The sequence below is a fragment of the Encephalitozoon hellem genome, chromosome II (assembly GCF_000277815.2).
Source record: "Encephalitozoon hellem ATCC 50504 chromosome II, complete sequence".
In the NCBI taxonomy this organism is placed as follows: domain Eukaryota; kingdom Fungi; phylum Microsporidia; family Unikaryonidae; genus Encephalitozoon; species Encephalitozoon hellem.
In genome coordinates, this window is record NC_018469.1 from 69887 (window position 1) to 89183 (window position 19297).

The 19297-nt window shown below is 44.6% G+C and overlaps 20 protein-coding genes across 20 annotated transcripts; 7 read left to right on the forward strand and 13 right to left on the reverse strand.

Moving 5' to 3' along the window:
* Nucleotides 1-42: 42 nt before the first annotated feature.
* Nucleotides 43-1485, reverse strand: EHEL_020580 (uncharacterized protein; the record flags this gene model as incomplete). Its single annotated transcript, XM_003886746.1, has 1 exon — nucleotides 43-1485. The coding sequence occupies one exon, from the start codon at nucleotides 1483-1485 to the stop codon at nucleotides 43-45; it is 1443 nt and encodes a 480-aa protein (XP_003886795.1).
* An 88-nt stretch (nucleotides 1486-1573) lies between these two features.
* Nucleotides 1574-3775, reverse strand: EHEL_020590 (uncharacterized protein; the record flags this gene model as incomplete). The annotated part of the gene is made up of 1 exon (XM_003886747.1): nucleotides 1574-3775. One exon carries the CDS (start codon nucleotides 3773-3775, stop codon nucleotides 1574-1576), a length of 2202 nt encoding a protein of 733 aa, XP_003886796.1.
* A 154-nt stretch (nucleotides 3776-3929) lies between these two features.
* EHEL_020600 (dead box helicase) lies at nucleotides 3930-5459 on the forward strand (the record flags this gene model as incomplete). The annotated part of the gene is made up of 1 exon (XM_003886748.1): nucleotides 3930-5459. One exon carries the CDS (start codon nucleotides 3930-3932, stop codon nucleotides 5457-5459), a length of 1530 nt encoding a protein of 509 aa, XP_003886797.1.
* Nucleotides 5460-5520: 61 nt separating this feature from the next.
* On the forward strand, nucleotides 5521-6378 carry EHEL_020610 (uncharacterized protein; the record flags this gene model as incomplete). Its single annotated transcript, XM_003886749.1, has 1 exon — nucleotides 5521-6378. One exon carries the CDS (start codon nucleotides 5521-5523, stop codon nucleotides 6376-6378), a length of 858 nt encoding a protein of 285 aa, XP_003886798.1.
* A 23-nt stretch (nucleotides 6379-6401) lies between these two features.
* Nucleotides 6402-6839, reverse strand: EHEL_020615 (HscB-like chaperone; the record flags this gene model as incomplete). The annotated part of the gene is made up of 1 exon (XM_059743484.1): nucleotides 6402-6839. One exon carries the CDS (start codon nucleotides 6837-6839, stop codon nucleotides 6402-6404), a length of 438 nt encoding a protein of 145 aa, XP_059599467.1.
* A 64-nt stretch (nucleotides 6840-6903) lies between these two features.
* Nucleotides 6904-8163, forward strand: EHEL_020620 (uncharacterized protein; the record flags this gene model as incomplete). Its single annotated transcript, XM_003886750.1, has 1 exon — nucleotides 6904-8163. The coding sequence occupies one exon, from the start codon at nucleotides 6904-6906 to the stop codon at nucleotides 8161-8163; it is 1260 nt and encodes a 419-aa protein (XP_003886799.1).
* A 134-nt stretch (nucleotides 8164-8297) lies between these two features.
* On the forward strand, nucleotides 8298-8552 carry EHEL_020625 (uncharacterized protein; the record flags this gene model as incomplete). The annotated part of the gene is made up of 1 exon (XM_059743485.1): nucleotides 8298-8552. One exon carries the CDS (start codon nucleotides 8298-8300, stop codon nucleotides 8550-8552), a length of 255 nt encoding a protein of 84 aa, XP_059599468.1.
* An 11-nt stretch (nucleotides 8553-8563) lies between these two features.
* EHEL_020630 (uncharacterized protein) lies at nucleotides 8564-10540 on the reverse strand (the record flags this gene model as incomplete). Its single annotated transcript, XM_003886751.1, has 1 exon — nucleotides 8564-10540. The coding sequence occupies one exon, from the start codon at nucleotides 10538-10540 to the stop codon at nucleotides 8564-8566; it is 1977 nt and encodes a 658-aa protein (XP_003886800.1).
* A 94-nt stretch (nucleotides 10541-10634) lies between these two features.
* EHEL_020640 (putative histone-like transcription factor) lies at nucleotides 10635-11015 on the reverse strand (the record flags this gene model as incomplete). Its single annotated transcript, XM_003886752.1, has 1 exon — nucleotides 10635-11015. One exon carries the CDS (start codon nucleotides 11013-11015, stop codon nucleotides 10635-10637), a length of 381 nt encoding a protein of 126 aa, XP_003886801.1.
* A 91-nt stretch (nucleotides 11016-11106) lies between these two features.
* EHEL_020650 (poly(A) polymerase) lies at nucleotides 11107-12627 on the reverse strand (the record flags this gene model as incomplete). The annotated part of the gene is made up of 1 exon (XM_003886753.1): nucleotides 11107-12627. One exon carries the CDS (start codon nucleotides 12625-12627, stop codon nucleotides 11107-11109), a length of 1521 nt encoding a protein of 506 aa, XP_003886802.1.
* Nucleotides 12628-12733: 106 nt separating this feature from the next.
* EHEL_020660 (ubiquitin) lies at nucleotides 12734-12967 on the reverse strand (the record flags this gene model as incomplete). Its single annotated transcript, XM_003886754.1, has 1 exon — nucleotides 12734-12967. The coding sequence occupies one exon, from the start codon at nucleotides 12965-12967 to the stop codon at nucleotides 12734-12736; it is 234 nt and encodes a 77-aa protein (XP_003886803.1).
* Nucleotides 12968-13246: 279 nt separating this feature from the next.
* On the forward strand, nucleotides 13247-13867 carry EHEL_020670 (60S ribosomal protein L7a; the record flags this gene model as incomplete). The annotated part of the gene is made up of 1 exon (XM_003886755.1): nucleotides 13247-13867. The coding sequence occupies one exon, from the start codon at nucleotides 13247-13249 to the stop codon at nucleotides 13865-13867; it is 621 nt and encodes a 206-aa protein (XP_003886804.1).
* Nucleotides 13868-13912: 45 nt separating this feature from the next.
* Nucleotides 13913-14440, reverse strand: EHEL_020680 (S26 type I signal peptidase; the record flags this gene model as incomplete). Its single annotated transcript, XM_003886756.1, has 1 exon — nucleotides 13913-14440. The coding sequence occupies one exon, from the start codon at nucleotides 14438-14440 to the stop codon at nucleotides 13913-13915; it is 528 nt and encodes a 175-aa protein (XP_003886805.1).
* Nucleotides 14441-14540: 100 nt separating this feature from the next.
* Nucleotides 14541-14926, reverse strand: EHEL_020690 (ribosomal protein S17; the record flags this gene model as incomplete). The annotated part of the gene is made up of 2 exons (XM_003886757.1): nucleotides 14541-14900; nucleotides 14924-14926. The coding sequence occupies 2 exons, from the start codon at nucleotides 14924-14926 to the stop codon at nucleotides 14541-14543; spliced, it is 363 nt and encodes a 120-aa protein (XP_003886806.1).
* A 46-nt stretch (nucleotides 14927-14972) lies between these two features.
* EHEL_020700 (transcription initiation factor IIF small subunit) lies at nucleotides 14973-15659 on the reverse strand (the record flags this gene model as incomplete). Its single annotated transcript, XM_003886758.1, has 1 exon — nucleotides 14973-15659. The coding sequence occupies one exon, from the start codon at nucleotides 15657-15659 to the stop codon at nucleotides 14973-14975; it is 687 nt and encodes a 228-aa protein (XP_003886807.1).
* An 83-nt stretch (nucleotides 15660-15742) lies between these two features.
* EHEL_020705 (uncharacterized protein) lies at nucleotides 15743-16147 on the reverse strand (the record flags this gene model as incomplete). Its single annotated transcript, XM_059743486.1, has 1 exon — nucleotides 15743-16147. The coding sequence occupies one exon, from the start codon at nucleotides 16145-16147 to the stop codon at nucleotides 15743-15745; it is 405 nt and encodes a 134-aa protein (XP_059599469.1).
* A 50-nt stretch (nucleotides 16148-16197) lies between these two features.
* EHEL_020710 (ribosomal protein L6) lies at nucleotides 16198-16749 on the forward strand (the record flags this gene model as incomplete). The annotated part of the gene is made up of 1 exon (XM_003886759.1): nucleotides 16198-16749. The coding sequence occupies one exon, from the start codon at nucleotides 16198-16200 to the stop codon at nucleotides 16747-16749; it is 552 nt and encodes a 183-aa protein (XP_003886808.1).
* A 78-nt stretch (nucleotides 16750-16827) lies between these two features.
* EHEL_020720 (ribosomal protein L24) lies at nucleotides 16828-17295 on the reverse strand (the record flags this gene model as incomplete). Its single annotated transcript, XM_003886760.1, has 1 exon — nucleotides 16828-17295. The coding sequence occupies one exon, from the start codon at nucleotides 17293-17295 to the stop codon at nucleotides 16828-16830; it is 468 nt and encodes a 155-aa protein (XP_003886809.1).
* A 54-nt stretch (nucleotides 17296-17349) lies between these two features.
* EHEL_020730 (uncharacterized protein) lies at nucleotides 17350-18678 on the reverse strand (the record flags this gene model as incomplete). The annotated part of the gene is made up of 1 exon (XM_003886761.1): nucleotides 17350-18678. One exon carries the CDS (start codon nucleotides 18676-18678, stop codon nucleotides 17350-17352), a length of 1329 nt encoding a protein of 442 aa, XP_003886810.1.
* Nucleotides 18679-18810: 132 nt separating this feature from the next.
* EHEL_020740 (uncharacterized protein) lies at nucleotides 18811-19161 on the forward strand (the record flags this gene model as incomplete). Its single annotated transcript, XM_003886762.1, has 1 exon — nucleotides 18811-19161. One exon carries the CDS (start codon nucleotides 18811-18813, stop codon nucleotides 19159-19161), a length of 351 nt encoding a protein of 116 aa, XP_003886811.1.
* Between the last annotated feature and the right edge of the window lie 136 nt (nucleotides 19162-19297).

Below are 19297 nucleotides of genomic sequence, written 5' to 3' on the forward strand. Positions count from 1 at the left end.
CTTATGTAAGAAAGACATGGTTGAGTTGTTATCCTCTTTATTCTAGAGTTTACCAATGTATTCTTTTATGTCTGAGATCCATGCATCTCTTTCTTTCTCACAGGTGGTGTATAGTTCTATTCCTTCTCCGGACTTCTCAAGGCAAAAGCCTGTATGACCCAAGGGTAGGACGTTGCATCCACTGAGAAGGAGAATCTTAAAGACCCTACTTTTCTCGTAACATATGAGTGCCTTCCCAACAAACTTGAAGAGATAAGCCTTCCATCCCTCATTATACATCAGCAGATACGAAGACCTAAACACCTGGTCACTTGAAATATCTGAGAGAATGAACGACTGAAGTTGCTTGTCCGTGATCCCAGAATTCAACGTCACCTGTATCATCCTGTCTCTTGCCCTTCTGTCCTGTGGGGACATTGCATTTGATAACGTTGTACATTGAATGCTAGGGATAAGTGTGGCGATATCTCCGATGGGTTTACATATCATCCAGCTAACATCTGACTCAACCGTGATGTAGTACTTAGTCGTCTCTCTTGAATTTTCGTAGCACAGCACGGTGTTTGATATTTTGATGTTTGGACAGATTGTTAGTTTCCTTCCAGGAGCATAAAGATTTGAAGCCATTGAAGTGTTGCAAGAACCAGCCCGAGCACGTGGCTGCTCACTAGAATCACACTCCACATCTTCTGCCATGTCCTTGGGCTTTGGTGTTTTCACATACATCACATCGATAGGAGCAAAAGCCGGTGATCCGCTTGTGTTATTGCACAGAAAAGAATTGGATGCCTGAGACGAAGTCTTGAGGGACGAGCTAGAGGCCTTATGGTTTGATAACGGATTACTAAATACAGATCTGGACGGAGAAGAGTTCGTATCCACTTGCTCTTTCCTCTTGGTATATAGACATGGCGAGACGGTATTCCTTTCTTTTGCAGGGCTTCCATAATTGAAAGACGAGTTCCTGTTGAAAATAGAGCTGCTTGCCATGGATTTTACATACCCCATCTTAGAGTTCATTCCACTGCCCTTTTGCTTAGTATAGGACGTGAAATCTATGGAGGGCTTTTTGTAGAGGTCCAACCCAACTACCGACCCCCTGTACACGTCTCTATGGTCCATGCCTCTCCCTACGGCACCTGAGGAATTCACTTTCCATGGTATCACACCTCCAATAAATCCATCCTTTGACTTCAGGCTATTTACATCTCCAACATCTTTCCGACCTTTCAGGCTGCCATTTGCTGGCTCTTTTGCATCGGAAGGATCTGTGCACTTGCCAAAATAGCTTGCAGGAGACTCTAACTTGACATTTTTATTGAACACAAATCCGTTTCCAACACAGGCTCTGGCCTTGAATTCCTCATTGATTTTTCTCATCTTCTCATCCATAGACCCCATAGACAGCCCTCTCGGATCCCTGAACTTCCCTTGCTCCTCATCTGCTATGGGAGATAGATATGAATACAAAGCATCCTTTCCCATGTTTAGGGCTCAAAATAAACATCATCAATATTCAAGGCCTCTAATAAAACCTGGGCCTCCATAAGATATAAGGAGTAAAACAAATTCTTTAATATTCTTTTGCTGATGTCAATAATCTACATATGTCCTCAACAGGATCGGCAAATGTCTTTCTCCTGTACACCTCACGGCATAGATCCTCGAAAATCTCTCTTGTATCTTCGTCAACAACCATGCTCAGGATAGAGGTCCTAAGGTAATCAACAGCCGTCTCCTCATCAATCCCAAGAAGATGGAGGTATTTATGCTTCCTGACAAGAAGCTTCGAGAGGTGCCGAATCTCCTTGTTTGTTTTCTTTTCCAGCTTGAACACCCACATGTCGTTTACGCGCCGGTCGGTCCTTTCAGACACATTCCCTCCAAACAAATAAAACCATCCATTCATCTCCACAAACTGATGCGCAGACCTTGGCAGTGGCCCAATCTCCACCCCGGCCTCCGCCCTGGCCTTCGCAACCACTTTTGACCATCTCCGCCTGATAAGAGAGTAGGTATATACATCTATGTTTTCGAACTTCCCTTCTCTTTCCTTTCCGTAGCAGAAGAGAACAACAATTTCAGACTGGTAGAGTATGCCCCGCTGGATGATTTTACCATCTCCATTTATGGGGAACGGCTCGCTTTGGAAAACAGTGTCTGTGTCCAAACTATAAAAGAGTATCTCTCTTATTGGGTTCTTATTTCTCTGCCCTCCTATAATTACAAGGCTGTTGTTGTAAATGCTTCCTTCAATATAGTCAGGAGGAATAAACACCATACTGTGCCCCAGCCTGGACTTCAGGGAAGGTGTATATGGTGGCTGCACCATATCGGACCTTATCATGGTCCATCTACTTGCACCCAAGCTTGAAGACGATGTTGAAACCTCGTATCTTGAGTTGGACTCATCCATTATGCTTTCGTACAAGGATCTTGTCCCAAAGGATAGTTCTCCACTGGAGATGGCCCGAAGCGACTGATCCTTTTCTCTGATCGATCTGCTGTAAGTCTCATGTCTCCCATCTATCCCAATGGCAGCTCCTCCCACCTCATTCGCTTTTCGGTAATCTTTGAGAGAATCTTCTTCGTAGCATGGAGACGCCTCGTCAAGAGAAAACATATAGAGCCCAGAATAGGTATCCTCCTTTTCAGTCGACCTTCCTCCGAAAACATAAAGCTTGTCTCCAGCAGCAGCCATCTGGTGGTCGTATACGTTGCCCGGGCCACCCTCATCATTCATGTTTATGACCTTCCATTCTCCATCAAAAGCCCAGATGTCAGACTTCCCAGAAAAGACCTTACGAGAGGACAGAGGAATGTATTTTCCCATCAAGTAAAGCTTTGATCCGCTGGAAACCATTCTGTGGCAACTTCGTTTTCCAGGTGTCCTTCCATCCACCTTGATCTCGTTCCACACCCCATCCTTGTATCTCCAGAAGTCCTCGAGCTCCTCCACACCATTCCATCCTCCGTAGACATACAGACACCCGTCCATCTCAATCATCTGATGACCTCCTCTTTCGCATGGCCACGTCTCAGCTCTTGGAATCTCTGTCCATACAAGTGTGTATGGAGAGCTGTCTATAAATCCCTGGAAAACACATGGGTCCAACCTATCTAGCACCTCCTCCACGCCCTCATACCTGTGGTCTTCTAGCAACTTTCTTATGTGCTTTACAACCTCGTCCTCAATTTTGTCAGAGCTTCTTTTCTCAAGGATCTCATAAACATCTCTGAACCCACTGTCCCTAAGGAATCTCAGGCAGCTTCTCATGGATTTCCCAAACATAATCATCTCGTTGTATCTAATGAACTTCTCAACATCCATAACACCTCTGAGCTCGACAAACCACAACGAGTAGCTGAAGTTGACTCCCCATGCTGCCAGAGGCTCAATCTTCACATACTGTGCAATATGGTATGCCTCATCCTTCACAAGGAGATTGAATGTTTCCATTTCAGAATCATTTTTTAGCCCTCCGCACAAGACCTCCTTGTACACCGCTCCATCCTCTGAAACACTTATTCTCATCTTCTTGACATTGGACACATGCATCTTGTTGTACTTTCCGAACGTGATTGTCACAACAAGGCTTGGAGGAACTTTCAGGATGATATACTGGAGATGATCATTGGTCGATGTGGACCACCTTGAGTTGGGGTCCATGGGATCGTTCTTTTTGATGTTATTTGGCACGTACACTGAGGCATATGTAGAGTAGCTATGTATCTCGTAAGGAATTACACTGTACGACCTTCGGTCCTTTAGCATTTCTCAGGGGCAACTTTGTCAACATTTTGATGTGCCTTGATTTTTGATTCATTTCTCAGGCAATGGAAAGGTGATTTGGAGTTTATGGGGGAGATTACGGAAGTACCAATGAAGTCATGATGAGATTTATATAAACCAGGGAATTTTTTATCCCATGAAATTGGAGTTAACTGTAGTAGAAGAGGGAGGCCGAGGAGGATCCAACGAGTTTGATAGAGGAAGGGCATCGAAGAGGTTGTTATGGGCAAGCAATGATTCTGTAAGCCAAAGGGGTTCTGAGGCGAAGAAGGAGAAGGGTAGAGGTGTTCAGCCGAGGAATCTGTGCAAGGGAAATATCACATCTGAAGGTGAGAGACGCGAAGCAGCAGAGAGAGGACCTAGGAGTGTGGATGAAGCAGTAGTGGTGGAGGATGAGGACAGTAAAGTAAAGACGAGTGAGAAAGTGAAGACACTAAATACCTTCAAGGAGCTCTGCTCCCAAACTTTGGTGGATGCGCTCGGGAAGGAATACATTGTCCCGACGACGATACAGAGGTACTGCATACCGTCGATGATTGAGGGGCGGAATCTGATTTGTAGGGCACCTACTGGGATGGGAAAGACCATGTGTTTTTTGATCCCGATCATAGAAAGATATCAGCAAATGAAAAAGCCGCAGGCGTGCATTATTTCGCCGACAAGGGAACTCTGCGAACAAATTCGAGCCGAGGCGTCTAAGCTTGTATCTGGAAGCAGGATCAAGGTTGTGTCGATTTATGGTAAAAAGCAAGACCTTCCCAGCTATGCGGGAGTGGACATTATAGTTGCAACGCCTGGAAGGCTGATAGATCTATTGCACAAAGAAAAGGTGGATCTTTCTGGAGTGAGGATGTTCGTCTTGGACGAGGCAGACAAGCTTCTGGACATGGGGTTTGAGATGCCGATAAGGGAGATCCACAAGTATATTCCAAAGAATACGCAGACATGCCTCTTCAGTGCCACATACTCGCCAAAGTTGACACGGATGATAAACTACTTTCTCCCTGGGGACAAAGTGTCTATTGAGGTGCCTTCTGAAACGCTCAAGAACATCAAGCAGGATATTATTGAAGTCCGGAACAAAAAGAGGACGCTGCTGAGCATCCTGCAGAACTCTGACATAAACCTTAAGGGGTCTTGGAGGATGGAGGTTCAGCCTGACAAGGTCCTTGTATTTGTTGAGAGAAAAAGTGAATGTGGTGAGGTTGAGAAGGTTCTGAAGAAAAATGGTATTTTGTGTGTCACGTTGCATGGAGACAAGGAGCAGTCTGACAGAAACGAGGCGCTGAAAGGATTCCGCAACGGTAGGTTTCCTGTGATGGTTGCGACTTCTGTAGCTGCTAGAGGTATAGACATTAAGGATATAAAGCTTGTGATAAACTACGACATTCCAAAGGACATAAAGGAATACATCCATAGAATTGGGCGTACTGGGCGTGAAGGGAAGGCAGGGAAGTCCATTTCGTTCTATGATAGTGGGGTGAGTGCAGACTTCAAGAAGGCATTGATAGAAGTCCTAAGGGAGTCCAAAAACCCGGTTCCTTCCTTTCTATCTGACGTTGCAGAGGATTTTGATGCCAGGCTCCAAAGGCTAAAGATAAGTGCGGACAAAGAGATGTCAGATGACGAGGAGGTAGGTCTGTGGGGAGATGTCTCTCTTAGGTAAGGGATAATAAATACCAATCTACATTTATGCCTGCGATTTCTTGACCTTATATTTCTGTTATATGCTGTGGACGGAGAAGTACAGACCCAAGTCGGCTGACATGTTCGAAGGCCCAGAACACTTAAAGAATATCCTAAGGAGGCAGGGCGGAAGAGGGCATCCAAATCTTTTGCTGTACGGCCCTCCAGGGACGGGCAAGACGACCTTTGCCCACCTCCTAGCAACCCGAAAGCTAGAGCTCAACGCATCTGACGAAAGAGGCATATCTGTGATTAGAGAGAAGATCAAGGTGTATGCATCCACGCTGGACAAAGATAAGACCATAATACTTGATGAATGCGAAAACCTCACCTCGGATGCACAGCATTGCTTAAGAAGAGTTATTGAAGACTCGGTGAACACCCGTTTTATATTTATTACAAACTATCCATCAAAGATTATTGGGCCTCTTAGAAGCAGGCTTGTTAGCGTGAAGTTCTCACTAATGGAGAACAAGGTTCTTGAGGACATAGGGGCCCAGGAGGGGCTTTCATATGACAAAGAGCTATACCGCAGGCTTTTTAGGCTTTGTGGAAATGATCTGAGAAAAGCAATCAATGTATTACAGGGCATTTCTCCCCTGAGTAACTTTTGCATCGAGGAGGCTGTTGGAGCTATTCCGCAAGGGGTCATCGATGCATTTTGGAACACAAGCAAGCCCGAAGTCATGGAATATGCAAAGGGGTTTCTAAGAGAGGGATACTCTGCGCTACAACTGATTCGTCAGTTAGCTGGATCCTGCAAAGGGAGTGATGCCCAGTCTGCCGAGTTTCATCTGGAGCTGTCTCTGCTTGAAGAGAAGTCGATTTCTGGATGCTCTGACGAGTTGGTTTTATATAACCTTCTTGGAAGAAAGATAGAGATTTTTGGTGCAAGATGAGGCATATGTTTAATGAATGGAAGTCACTTATTTTCTTTTTTCTTGTTGAGCATCTTCATCAACCTTTCGTAGTATCCCCACTTTGCAAGGCTTTCTCCACTGATATGGCGTTTACAATGGTCGATTTTCTTTTGTAAATCGTCTCTGATATTTTTTATTTCTTCATCACTGGTTGCACTTGAGATTTCCTCCTCATAGTCCAGAATGCCCATTAAAAACTGTTTGTCGACATCGAACTTCTTTACATTACTCAGGTATCTTGCTCTTGTGAGGTCGTTTCTCAGGACATCGTACGCCTTGTTTATTTCTTCTATTGACACGCCCTCCAGAAGAGGTTGCCCAGGCTTGTCTGGATGGGCCCTCTTGCTAATTTCGAAGTATCTTTCTTTCAGATCGTGCTTGTCCAACGAAAACGAAGGCTTCAGCCCAAAGATGTCGAAGTATCTTGTTGGGCTTCCCATATATGGGTGCTCCCGGGATGAAATGGGCATGAATATTCTTGTGGAAATACCGTTGCCCTTGAAGATGGGGAAGCCCAAAGGTGGAGGAGAAAAGAAGATAAGTAGAAGCTCTTCTAGAGGAGCGGGCTCCAGTTCCAGAGGAGACGGTAAAAGGAAGATAGTTCTGAAAAGGAAGCCGTGCCCCATTCAAGGAAGGGCATTTCCCGATGCCACAAAGATAGAGAGAGATCTCTTGATGCATGGGACCATCAAGGATAAGATTGATGTTCTCACGCTGCTGACGGAGAGGAACCCTTCTGCGGAAAACTACAAGGGGCTCCTTGCATTCTGTGAGAACCAAAGAAACGATATTCATTACTATGCCCTCAAGAACATCAAGGATCTTCTCATATCGAAGAAGGAGGTTGGGAATCCATACATCAAGCAGAGGATCATTAAGTCCTTTGGTGTAAGTCTTCGGAACCAGTACATAAAGAAGAAGGTTATGAGGTTGGTGGAGAAGCTTCTGGAAAAGGGTGTTCTGTTTGTGGATCTGATACACCTGTTTATCAACAAGCTGGGGGACAAGAAAGACATGACTGGGCATGTGATTGACAAGCTACACCTCCTCTTTCCTGGAAACGAAGAGACCATCCTCGATGGGGTTGAGGATTTCTATTTCAAGAACGACTTATTTAGGTCCAGGCATGTTGTGTTGAAGTTCCTATCTAGGTTGGACTGCGAAAACAAAAGAAAGGCCTTTGAATTGTTTAACAATATTCTCAGAGATTTCAATGAGAACATCCCCGAGGAGCATAGGAATATCCTGCTAGAAGACTTGATTATTGGACTGGGAAAAAACATGACGGATGAGAAGGTATGCAGAGTAGATGTCATAAAGAAAGCCGTGCATACGGAGAAGATGGTGTTCTACGGGAGTAAGGTGCTGTCCAACTGCAAAGAACCAGATATGCTTTCGTTCTTTAAGAATGCAGTTAGGTCATACAACATGAGAAACTCAAAATACCTGCCCGAGTTTCTCAACATGATTCACGAGGCTGGCTCTGCAGCGGAAGGGGAGAAGTTCCATAAGTTTCTTCTGGACACATCACTTCTGTATACTCCGGAGTATATAATATCGATACTGATTATATGCTCTGAGGCTAGAAAAGCCGGTGTGAGTGGATTTGACAACATCTATAGCCTCAGGATTCTTACTTTGCACCACAATGACGTGGTTAGAAAGCTTGCACTCCAGCTCATTGGCAATGAAACAATCCATCCATTTGACCCGTTCGATAAGATGAGTCTTTTAAACGCTGAGATGATGTGCGGCGATCTGTGATCCTCGTGCTCAAGATGAGATATGAATCTTTCAGATTGATAGATGTTAAAAAGATAAAGTGTTTTGGATATCCCTTTGTTTTCATGGCCTGATTGGCTCAATACCTCACAAATAGACGAGAGCTCTGGGCCTTGATGATAGAAAGCAACCAAAAGAAACATGCGAGGGCTAACCGTTGTATTCACCTCAAAGCCCTTGATTGGGTATGTGGGATGTACTACAGATATTCTGTGGAGACGGGAATCTGTGTCCTGGAGTGGTGGGAAGCTGTTCTTGTGAACATTTACTTCCTGCTATTGCTGTCCTCGTTAACCAGGCAGATAATAAGGATGGGAATTTATTTAATACGAATATTACTGAGATACTGGCCCCTTTCAGGTAAATCCTGATGTCAATGGAATTAAAGCTTGATTTCTCCTATTTCTTTGAGCATTGAAAACACAAATTGCTGTAGTGCATAGTTCATATTCATCTTCTCTAGCATTGAGATTGCCATAGGCCTCTCGCCTGCCTTCAGTAGCGTCCTAATGATGTTCCTGAGCTTAAGCTCTATAAAGTCCTCCATCTTCTTCATCCTGCAAACAGCTCTTGTGATCCTCCTTAAGGTCTTTGCCAGCCTTCTCCTATCGTTTGCCAGGTGTGATATAAGAAACTCGTTTTCAAGATGAAATATAGTCTCATCATGGTCGAGAGATAGGTCTGTGTCTCCAGCCCAAATGCTGTTGTATGTGGGAGTTTTCTGAAGCCAGACACCCGATCTTCTCTCAAGAAAGCACTCTTCATCTGGAAACGAGATCACAACAAAGTACTTTCTATCAAGCCTTAGAGACAGAAGCCCATCGGCCCTTGGAATCACTCCTTTGGCATCTACCCTGCGCTTATTGATGGAAAACACTGTGTACGATCCGTCTGCTTGGAGATACGCTAGTCTCCTTCCAAGAACATCCATGGTTACAACGTCTCCAGCACAGATAAACGGTATGGAAAGAACACCCGTCCTGAGATCGTAGACTTGTATCTTCCCCGTGTACAGACACATGTATCTCCTGTTCACACATATCATTTCTATGCTCCCGCGTATCCTATAGAGCTCCTTTGGACCTCTTTTGACAGAGACATTAGTCCTATCCTTGCTGAGCTCAACACTGAAGTCTCCGAAAGACCTGTTGATTTTGCTGTTCCCTGGCATCTTTCCGATCTTCTTACTACAATAGTTGAATATTGCAAGGTACGAGTGCCCAGTAGTGATCTCAGCACCTTCTGCTCTCGTCTCCTCTGAAGCCGTGTCCGGAGATATCAGGACAGGCTTTATTATCTTCTTAGAACCCTGTACAGGTTCGTCTCTGCCATCACTTTCCTCCGCCCTTTCCTTTGCCTTCTCAAACATGTCTCTGTTCTCCACAGAGAAGAAGATATCTCCAGAGGCATCCTCCTCTTCTTCATAGACCTTTCCAAAGTCCCCATCCTCTACATCTATCTGGATAACCTCTCCTCCGTAAGAGCATATAAACAGCTTTGTTCCACTTTCGTTCCAACACATGTCAAGCACAGGCAGCTCCGTAAGGTTCTTGATTAGAAGGAACGGCTTAGGCGACAGTGAACACCACAGAGATAGACTCAGGTCCTGAGATGACACTGCTACAATGTAATACTTTCTATCCTTCTTATACAGCATTGGGTTGAACACTACCACCTCGCATGGTGCCACATGCCCAATAAGCGAGCACTCATTCCTTAGGTCTTTGCCGAAGACCTCAACGGTATTATAGTTTCTGTTGAATGACAGCCCAGAGGCAAAAAACTCTCCATCAGGCGTCCAGCTCATCCTAGAGAAAAAAGACTCGAGAATCACTCCCTCAGAAGCACCTATCTTCTTGACTACCTGGAACTCATCATAAAGAACTATCCCGTCATCTCCCTGGGTGCACATGTACCTGAAGCTCCTGTCCATACAAATCCCCTTTATTTGCCCCTCATGAGACTTCATCTTCTTAGCAACGCCAAGCGACTTCAGGTCATAAAGTACAACATATCCATCATACCCAACACTCACAAGAAACTTGTCGGTCCAGGCCACATTGCTAACATCGCTTTCATGTTCTGAGGCAGATCCAACAACGTCCCCATCCCTACTATACACAAAAACCATCCCATCATCTCCCCCAGAGGCAAACAAAGCCCCGCCGATGCTAAACCTTACACACAGCACGGTTCCCTGGTGCTTCTTGATCGTCTTGATATGCTCATGGTCAGAGCTCCATAGCTTTATCTCTCCGTCAAGGGACGAGGTAACAATGCATCCATCCGACACGTCTATGGAGAAAATGGGCTTTGGCCTCTTCGTCCCGTGATTGATTCCTGTCCTTACAACCTTCATCCTAGTATGGGGACACAGCACCCACTCTAAATACCATCCAGAAAAAGTAAACATGAAGAAACTCGAAAGTTTAATACTAAAGCCTAGAAGACACTCAATCTCTCGAAGATCCTTTCTTACTTGACACCGAGAAGTCCCCGGGCGAAATGTATGACTTCATTCCTCCGTTCTTTATTAGCCAATCGTGCCCAACAAAGTGAAGCTCAGTATCATTACATATTGCATGGTTTATGTGCTTAGGCATGACCTTCTTCTTGCCGTCGGTGTTTGCAACATTCTTTGCTCCGTCAGTGATTTCACTGATCAAGTACATCACACATGCAGAAACCGCAACAAGCGCATCCTTCGATATCCTCATCCTAGTCTTGTCCTTCATGATCTTCTTGATCTGGCTCAACTTTACAATGCTCTTTTGGTGCTCCTCGTCCTTTCCCATGACTCGCGGGTCAGCTTTTCCTCCCTTACCCTGTACCATTCCCTAGGGCATAGCCTTTGTTTATATATTTTCCTTTTGGAGGGAAACCAAGGTTTTGGAGGGAAGATAGCCTACAGGGCCCTGTTGTCAATCATTTAACTTTTCTCCTTTTATTCTCATCCTCACTGGATAAATTATCATCCTTCCCGTAAAAGACCCTTAGGAATCCTTGGATATCCTTTTTCTTCAGGCTATTGACCTCAATCCTCATGCTGCTTTCCTTTCCCTCGTACTCCTTGATGAACTCCATGAACTCCTTGACTTGTTGCTCCACAACCACCTTCTTGCCCTTCACAGGGATGATGTCAATTGCTATGAAGAATGCAGTGCACTTCTTCACCTCAGAGGCCCCAGGCCTTATCTTCCTAATGCTTTCCTCGCCAACTCTGAACGCCTTTGGAAAGGGAATGGCATATAATATGTCATCAACAGCCTCAAACTTGGATGCCAGAATCCTGATCTTCGATTCTACATATCCTTCCCACTTTGCAAATCCCTCTTCGGAGGTAGACATCGCTAGCACCTCGACAAAGAGCTTGTACCGGCTGAAGAAGTCAGACAGCTCGAATATCCTTCTGAAGTCATTCTTCTCGGGATTGGATAGAATCTCATGGGCCCTGGAAAACTCCATGGTGATCACATGCTGCGTGCTGTTCGATACATTATGCGTTGCGCACATGGAAGGATATGCAGGTGTTATCACAGGCATCCTATGGTACTTGTCCGAGGGATACACCTTGGGGTCCCAGACCTTCAGATTGTAGTTTAAGTCCACCACAGGGCGTAGAATCACAGGCGTCGGCCACTTCCATGACGAAAACAACTCAAAGAACTTGCAGACAATGGTAAAAGACGATGCATTTGGATACAGCTGGCAGACCCTTGCAACACACAGCGAAAACGCCACCCCTCCAAAGTATCCATAGGGGTTTCCATACACACATCTCCTCTTAGCCCAGTACTTGATGCACCTCAGTGCCGAATGGAAGGCTTTTACATTTGGAACAAGATTCAACATTTCATCTGTAACCCTGGATCCATTCAGTGATAAAATGCATTTCTCGTCCATGCTCTTCAGAAGCGTATCGTTGAGTAGGTTAATTCCATCCTTCACAACGGGTACGTTAAGTCTAGCAAAGACTAAATCAATTGGAATCCCTTGAAACTCGAATTTAATTATTGGTACAAATGCATCCTCTATCTTTGTAACACCTTCTATGTTCGGGTCTTCTTTCAGTTCCTCGTAAAAATAGGTGAAGAAATCGCTTCTGGTCACATGCCTGGGTACAATACACAGGGCATCGATGTCAGTTCCTTTGCCATGGACACCCAGCCTATAGCTCCCAAACGTAAATATCTTTCCTCCATATGCTTTCTCCCCATCCCCGTTTCCTTTATTCTTTGCCATCCTCGCAACAAACTCCTTAACCATGAAGTTTAGCTTTCCAAGAACTCTCTCTCTTGTTTGCCCCTCTTTGCAATCCTCGAAGAAGCCACGCTCCTGTAGGTACGTGTCCATCTCCTCAGACAGCCGGATATCCTCCTCCGTGCTTTCCTTCATAGAGAGAGGCCCGGTCACCCCATACTTGTAGCTCCTTTCAGATGCCTCCATTTTGGTACCCCTCTCTCCATTTTCTTTTTATCCTTTTCTTTTCCATCAACAGCCTTCGGGCTTACGCCCTCCCCACAGTATTAAAAGACATAAAAAACTAAACACTTTAATATCCTCCTCTCAGTCTAAGCACCAAATGGAGAGTAGACTCCTTCTGAATATTGTAATCTGATAAGGTTCTTCCATCCTCTAGCTGCTTTCCTGCAAAAATAAGCCTCTGCTGATCTGGTGGTATCCCCTCCTTATCCTGTATCTTTGTCTTTACATTCTCAATGCTGTCTGACGCCTCGACTTCTAATGTGATTGTCTTTCCTGTTAGGGTCTTCACGAATATCTGCATTTGTTTGGGGTATTCAAACAAAGCATTTTTATATTTTGATGCACCAATCACATCAAGCTTCTCGAAGCAGTCATCTGCACAAACTTCCAAATAACCTGAACCCGGGAAAGATGTTCAAGAACTACACTCCACCCAGCTCAGGAATCACAGGAGGAATTCTGGATGTAAGCACGCCCTCAGAGCCCAGCAGGCCATTATGGCTTCCTCCTCTACATTCAGTAGCATATTCACTATCTTGCTGTCACTGGGCAAGTTAAGAGAAAAAAATTTTACCCTCAAATGGTATTAGGAAAGGTGAAAAAGATCCCGATCGCAGCTCCAAAGCTTACGAAGGAGCAGAAAATGGAGAAGGAGCTCCTGATAAAGAAGAAGATAACCAAACTAGCCAATGCCATCCGAATTCCTCCTGCAATCAATCAGTTTAAGACCTTTTTGTCTGAGGATGATACTAAAAAGTTCGTTGATCTATTCATGAAATACAGGCCCGAGAATAGGGAAGAAAAAAGGGCCAGGCTGAGCTCGGAAGATCCAAAGAAGGGGCCCAAGCCCATCCTTGTCAAGTTCGGGCTCAAGCATGTGACAAACCTGATTGAGACGAAGAAAGCAAAGCTTGTGCTTATCTCGGCATCGGTCGACCCCATCGAGGTTGTCATATTCCTCCCTACTCTATGTAGAAAGATGGGGGTGTCATATGCAATCGTTGAGAACTCTACAATCCTTGGGAGGCTCGTTAACCTAAAATCCACATCATGTGTTTGTCTGTGCGACGTAAGGCCAGAGGACGAGGCCACCTTCAAGGAGATGCTGGGAATAGCAAATGCAACCTTCCTCGACAGCTATGAAACCCATCTGAGCACCTGGGGAGGAGGATCTAGGAAACAAGTAACTGGGGAGCAATGAAATAAAACAATCTCTTTATTCTCAAGGACTTGGGGTACCATGCTTTCACTCTTCTCGGGTAAACAAAACAGATAGACCCACTGCAGCCAGTATTGCAAACTTCACTCCGGGAACAGTGTTGATCCAAAGGTTTATGTGTCCGAAATAGGGGATGTACCCAACAACAATAGACTTGATCTCACTCCTGGTCAAGTAGTTCCGTCCCTTTGGATAGAGGGAAACATCGTCATCAAGGTTGTTGTCCCCCTTCGTGAGATATCTTCCCCCAAACTGCTTGATGCATCTGTGTACACACGGAATCTCCTTCCCAAACTTGAAAACAGTCATGTTTCCAACACTAAAATCCTTATTTGCAAGCCACAGTATATCTCCTCTCTCAAACCCCGGCGACATACTTTCGCTCAGCACAACAACAATAGGGCTGTCGTTGTTCAGGAGAATCGAAAACATCTTCCATATCATATATGTCCCCATCACAGAGTATGCTGCATTCACAAACTGGATAAGCTTCTGTCGAATGCTCATCCTTTTCAGCATCTTGATGTCCTTTTCAGAAATAATGTACTCAAGCATTCGGGGTCATAAGGTAGCACATTTCTTCTTCCCGGCAGAGACATGCTAAAACAAATAAAGATAGAAATAATAGAATAATTTATTATTCCGGCTTCTCCCCTCACACCCCATGGACTTTGAAGTTCCCCTCATATCCATATCTCTTTATCATCTCCATCGTCACATCGTCAACCTCGACACAGTCGACATCAAGCATCGACTCCTTTGGAATCACATTCTCCTTCCTTTCCCTCTCCTCCTCGTGGCTCTTGATGTAAACCTTGTTGTATGTTCCCTTCAGAATCTTCTTGTAAAGCGACGTAAGATACCCTGCAATCTCATTCTTCAGCTTCTTTGACTCAACAACAGCGACATCTTGCACAACAAGCAGGTTGTGGTCAAAGGTGTTGTCAAGCCTTTGGAAGTACTTCTCCGCTATCGTTCGTGCTGCTCTCTTAACTATCTTATTCTTTACACTACCCTAAAATTAAAGTCTCCACCTACCATTCTTGGGGTGAAAAATTTTCCTGCACAAATCACGCTTCCCGAGAAATCACTGCTTGTACTCAGGCCTCAGCTCATACGTGTTCTTAAGATCCTTCTTGTTCAGCACACAAATGTCAGAGACAATCTCCTGGATAAATGCAACAGGCTGCCCGCAGAAATCAGCTAGGTCCTTCACTGTCCACGACGGATACTTCTCAAATGCTTTGAACACCATATCTATCACCTCATTCTTCCCAAGTCTCTCTCTCTTCTTGTCCATAAGCATCTTCTTCCTCTTCCTCGCAAGATATTCAAGCTCCCTCAGGCTTCCAAACTTCTCTCCCCTCTTGCCTTCCTTGAGGTAGTCAATAACCTGCACATCCCCTTTCTTCGTGTCGCTCTTAAACCCTGCATCCTTTTTGTACTTCAGATACTCCTCATTGATCTCAGGCGTTATGTAGCATTCATTGTTGATCATCCCCTCAACATCCGCACTGTTTTCATGTGCCCTGACAACATACATGTTGTTGTCTCTGGCCTTTATTTTCACCTCAAAGGAGGACGGAAACCCACCTTCGCAAAACTCCTTCGACAGCTTCAGGTTCAGCACCGCAGGCTCCGTGGGTGTTGCTTTTGTTATCTCAAGCTCCCCAACCACCGTCTCTCCGTTCTGGCTCAATATCCTCTCCGCCAAAAACAAAGGGACCTTTGCAAGCCAGATCTTCGTATTTCTATTGTTTATGTTCAATTCCATAGGGCTCACACTTCACTATCATAATTCATTTTATCACAATCTAAGTGAAATGCCAGGACAAAAATAAGTACATCAATCTACATTTATTGTATACTACAACTAAAATAGTCACACACTACTTGAGAAATAGTATTACCACAGGCGCTACAGTCAATGCTACAACTAGCATCAGTAGATTCTGTGACATGTGTAGTACCATCGTCCTTAACTTCCTCCGTAGATTCATGGTGGTAACTAGCACTAACTGCTAAGTCGGTTTCGGTTTCGCTTGTTTCTTTTGAGGCATCCTCATCACCTAGAGAATCTTGGGCACCCACATCGCCTGGGGAGTTTGGGCTTCCATCATCATGGGATTGTTGAGACTCATCTGGCCCATTATCGGGTGAAAATGCAGGGTTCTCGTGGCCTTCTTCACCTTTGGTAGATGCGTAGACGAATGATTGAGAGAATAGTAGCAACATCATAGCTACTACTTTGATACCCTTCATTGTTTGCTTTGGCAGTGTTTGTTAAAATATTGATTAAAATTTTATCCCTAATGAAGATTCTGGTTACAAGAACAGTAAAGGTCCCAGAAAACTGCACAGTGAGCCAAGAAGGAAAGGTCTTTACGTTCGAGGGGCCAAAGGGGAAAATAGTGGAGGATTGCACGCGACATCCCTTGACATTTGATATTTACGAGGGGAACATCCGAATAAGGCTCTGGAATGGAAAGAGAAAAGCGGCAGCTCTTGCAATAACTGTTGAGTCGCTGCTGAAGAATGCCATTAAAGCTGTCACAGTAGGGTTTGCATATACATTGAAGGCCGCATACAACCACTTTTCCATTAACATGGAGGTGAAGGAGGATGGGAAGGTCCTCCTTGTGAAGAACTTTCTTGGAGAAAAGAATGTTAAGGTATTTAGGATGCGTGGTGTTGCTAGGGTTAGGCTTGACGAGAGAAAGGACACAATAGTTATTGAGGGGCCGTCTCTTCCCGATGTCTCTCAAAGTGCAGGGACTATCTCCAACGAATGCAAAGCAAAGAATCGTGATAGTAGGGTATTCCTTGATGGGATCTTTGTTACAGAGAGAGGAGTTATGGCTTAAGTAAAAGTCATATTTTATTTTATCTTTGGCTTTTCCTGTGTTTTTTCTTTGAAGATGCTTTTGGAACCCAAGACTTCCTTAGTTAGCTTGGGCCTCCTTCTTCTTGGTCTTCAAAACATGTCTTTCATCAGATACTTCTTCTTCAAGCAGATTAGCATGTCTTTCAATATACTTTAGATCGCTCTCCTTGGTCATTTCCTGCCCAGTAAGAATCCTGTCCTTGATGAAGAAGTCCTCTCTTCTCTTTCTTATCTCAAGTATCTTTGGAATGGTGGAAAGTGTCTTCTCGACCACCTCGCGGTCATACATCCTAGGCTCGTTCAAACGGCGCTCAAACGTTAGGATTGTGTCGTTACAGAGCTCCTTGTTGGCCACCTTTCTTGCAATCTTTGTCCACTTCACTCTTCTTGGATTCACACGCCTTTCAAAGAGCTTCCTGCACTTTGACCTGCAGAATCTAAAGACCTTTGCATCGTTTCTAACATAGACAGTCCCATGTCCTTGATATATATTCGACGAGCAGAACCAGCACTTCTCAATCCTCATCTTACCCTTGGATCCGTCTAGAATTTCTATATAGCTAAAGCCAAATATTTTTAATTAAACACCGACAGAAGGCGCTGCATGTGCCCTTGTCTTTAGCTTAGCAATGATCATAAACAGCTCATCTCTATCCATCACAATGTATTCCCCAACTCTCTCTGTCACATGGCCAAGCTCAGAAATTATGAAGGGATCGTTAGTCGCCAGGACAAATCTATTTTCAAGATATCCTTGCATGATGATCATTTGTCTGTAAGAGTTGTTATGCCTTTTCCTTATGTACATCTCGAAGTAGTGCTCATAGAGATGGAGCAGAACACATATGCCCATATCCTTCAGGATGCCAGAGATGTTGATTCTAAAGAGCAGGATGTCTCCAAGTCTACGGAGATTTGCAAGGCAGTCTCTGTATATCCAGATGAGCTCATGGTGCACCTTGATGCTTTCTTTTATCCTGGGTGCCTCCCTCTCTGACAGGCATATAAAAGCATCTACTCGGGAGCCTTTTAGCAAGTGGTAGCAGATCAGAAAGAAGTTCTCTATGGAGGACACCTCAACGTCGTGTCCTATCTTTTTTACAAAGCATTTGCTTCTTCGGAAATATGACTCTATTGTTGCTTTTGTGTTGTATTCAAGGTTTGCATATAGCTCGTGTGAGACCTCTTTCGAAATCCCCTTTCTTGCAAGATACTCATGGATTTTTCGGCACTCAGCCTTCTTGTCCTTCCTGTAATAGATCTTTCTGTCAACGACAAATGGAACGTCATTGTGAAGAGCCGAGAACAGAGAAGTAAAGTTCAAGAAAGAAATGTAAGGCCTTTCAATGTGGTATATCCCGTCTATGTCTGTCAGAATCCCTGCCCTCTGGACCTCAAGCACAATGTCTGCATGCAGCTCCCTGCAGCCTTTGCACACGTTGTCTAAGAAGTAGGCTTTGCTCATCGGGTCGTCTATGGGAGTGGTATCCTTTGTGAACATTCTATAGAATCCAAAGCAAGTGATTATAGGCCACAAGATATCACTGGTGATATAGTTCATGGTCTTTGCCAAAGAATATGCTAATACACACGAATGGATCTGCTTGGAGGGGCATGTGCAGATAAACAGAGGCCCGTGGATCGACGACTTCTCTTGATCACAGATCAGAAGAGCGTTCCTGCACTCACCTGGGTCCAGATCGATAAACACATGAAGATCTGAATCTGAGTAAAGCCTGGGCTTTTCTGGATGGAAGTCCACCTCAAATCTGATGAGCTCCTTGTGGAGTATTTCTGTGATTATTTTGGCTGCACAGAAGCTTGCAGGCATATCTGGCATGAATATCTTCACCGACCTGTATGACTTAAGCTTATCGATGATTCTGGTGGGGTCTCCTATATTAAGCATCTCCCCCAGGCACCAGATATTTTTTATTGGAAGATTTTAGCTATGGTATCGAGGCCATGGGTAGGAGAGGATAGTTCAAAATCTTTCTGATGCGGAACTATGTGTCTTATTTGGGGTGGATAGCCCTTGAGTATGGGGTACTTCTGCCAAGAGATTCTGCTTCTTGAGGACACAATAGCAGGGCTTTTAGATTCTGAGGGAATGGAGGAGACGACTGCCTGTAAGCTCAAGTTCTTGCTAGAAATAAAGGACAGGATAAATGAGAGGATGATGGAGATGGAGGAGTACTACATGAAAAGAATAGAGTTTTACAGAGAATGTGACGGAGCCAGGGTGAGGGAGCTGGAAAAGGATGCCAGGAGCAGGGATGAAAGGTATCTTGGGCTTCTTGTCAGAACAAAGGAGCTCAAGGACAAGGTAGAAAAGCTTGAAATAAGAGATAAGCTCTTTAAGGCGAAGTCTGGGAGTGGAAATGAATTATGAGGGTTTTCCTGTAATTTTCCTATATTGGAATAAGGAGGGACTGGCGAGGGGAGTGGTAGGACATGAGGAATGAAAGAGAGAGTGTGTGCCCTGTGTGATGAAAAGTGTTGTGTGTGGAGATCCTTTGATTTCAGGG